This window comes from Sinocyclocheilus rhinocerous, unplaced genomic scaffold (assembly GCF_001515625.1).
Source record: "Sinocyclocheilus rhinocerous isolate Xijiao unplaced genomic scaffold, SAMN03320098_v1.1 scaffold1463, whole genome shotgun sequence".
Classification (NCBI taxonomy): Eukaryota; Metazoa; Chordata; class Actinopteri; order Cypriniformes; family Cyprinidae; genus Sinocyclocheilus; species Sinocyclocheilus rhinocerous.
In genome coordinates, this window is record NW_015642517.1 from 94445 (window position 1) to 96014 (window position 1570).

Below are 1570 nucleotides of genomic sequence, written 5' to 3' on the forward strand. Positions count from 1 at the left end.
TAAAGTCACTTAAATAAAACTTGTTCTTTCTTCATTGGTAGAAACTTCCCAGCAGAACTTCTCACACTGTAGTGCATGGCACTTTATGTGGTAAATTTGCATCATTAATATGAGCAGCAAATGAGTGATTATTGACAGCAGCTGTTTACTGCTGTATCCTGGTAACACTAAGGAAGCGTCATCATCACTTATGTAACGTCTTAACATGTGCTCGCTTGCAACTGTCATCAATGCACTGCAAGAGATGAAGAATATGAGCTGCTGAGACATGCATCATGTGTTAGTCTGCAGATAACACCGGGTTGCTTTACGAGTTGCTTTCAAAAGTTTGGAAAGCAAACAGCTCGTTCTTCACCAAATCTGTGAAAGCATCCTCAGTCTCTGAAGTTTTCGTCTTTCAGGCTCAGGTTGAAGCTCAGAGAGCCACGCAGGAGTATCAGCGGGAAGCAGGACACGCAGTGAAATCGAGCACAGAGAAACAGCGGCTAAATACAACGCCGCCATCAGCCACATGAGACAACTGGAGAAAAAACTCAAACGCACCATCAACAAGTCCAGGTCAGAGGACACAAGTCAGTGTTTTTGATATACATACACTACTGCTCAAAAGTTTGGGGTCGGTATTATTTTTTAAAAGAAATTAATGTTTATATTCAGAAAGGATGCATTAAACTGATTAAAAGTGACAGTAAAGTCATTTACACTGAGAGCTGTTGCCCGTGAATTGAATGTTCATTTCTCTGCAACAATCGGTTTGCATAACCAAATAATTTCTGCACAAACTGTTGTATTTTTGATAAAAAATAAATGCAGCCTTGGTGAGCAGAAGAGACTTCTTTCAAAACATAAAAAATCTTACCAACCCCAAACCTTTGAACAGTAGTGTATTTAAAATAAATGTATATTTTTCACTCTCTCTTGATGTCAAAACTGTTACAAAACATTTAAAAACTCCACACATGGAATTTGATGATATAATGGGCAAAACTCAAAGTGTCTGAGGCGTTTACATAATGATCATACATATAAATCATGTTGTAATGGACATAAAATGAAGACTCCCTAAAATCTTGCTGGAACAAGTTCTGTAAGCACATGTTCTGCAGGGTTTGCATCACATGAACTCACTTCAAACATGTTAATATTTGGGAATAAAATGATTTTTCCTTCAGAAAAGCCACAGAGTGTTTCCTCTCTGATGGAAATGAGAGTCGAGTGTTTTGTGGGCCCCTCCGCGGGCCTCTGCTCCGCTCTGCTGTGTTTGGGTTGTGGATGGAAGTGTAGTTCAGTGGGATGCGTCTCTAATGGGTTCCAGATGTGCTTCTGCTGCTGGAATGTGCAGGTCCTGCTGTTGTCATGGGAACCGGCTGTGACACTCACTCTGCTCTAATCTTTCTCTCTCTCTCCCTCTGCAGGCCGTACTTTGAATTAAAGGCCAAGTATTATCTACAGCTCGAGGTACGCCAGTTTTTATTTTGTACAAAAAAATATTCTAAGAATGATTCATACCAAAATGAAAAAAAATATATATATTTTATCTATCTAAAAATGAAGGCTAATTTTAATATAT

The 1570-nt window shown here is 39.0% G+C and overlaps 1 protein-coding gene across 1 annotated transcript in view; it reads left to right on the forward strand.

Annotated features, from left to right (window-relative positions):
• Positions 1-448: 448 nt before the first annotated feature.
• LOC107755938 (SH3 domain-binding protein 5-like) overlaps positions 449-1570 on the forward strand; it is a gene marked incomplete at its 5' end in the record, with an annotated part of 5357 nt that continues 4235 nt past the window's right edge. The window contains 2 exons of the mRNA XM_016572901.1: positions 449-558; positions 1416-1458. Of these exons, the coding sequence (XP_016428387.1) occupies positions 449-558; positions 1416-1458 (153 nt within the window). The remainder of the gene's footprint in view (positions 559-1415; positions 1459-1570) is intronic.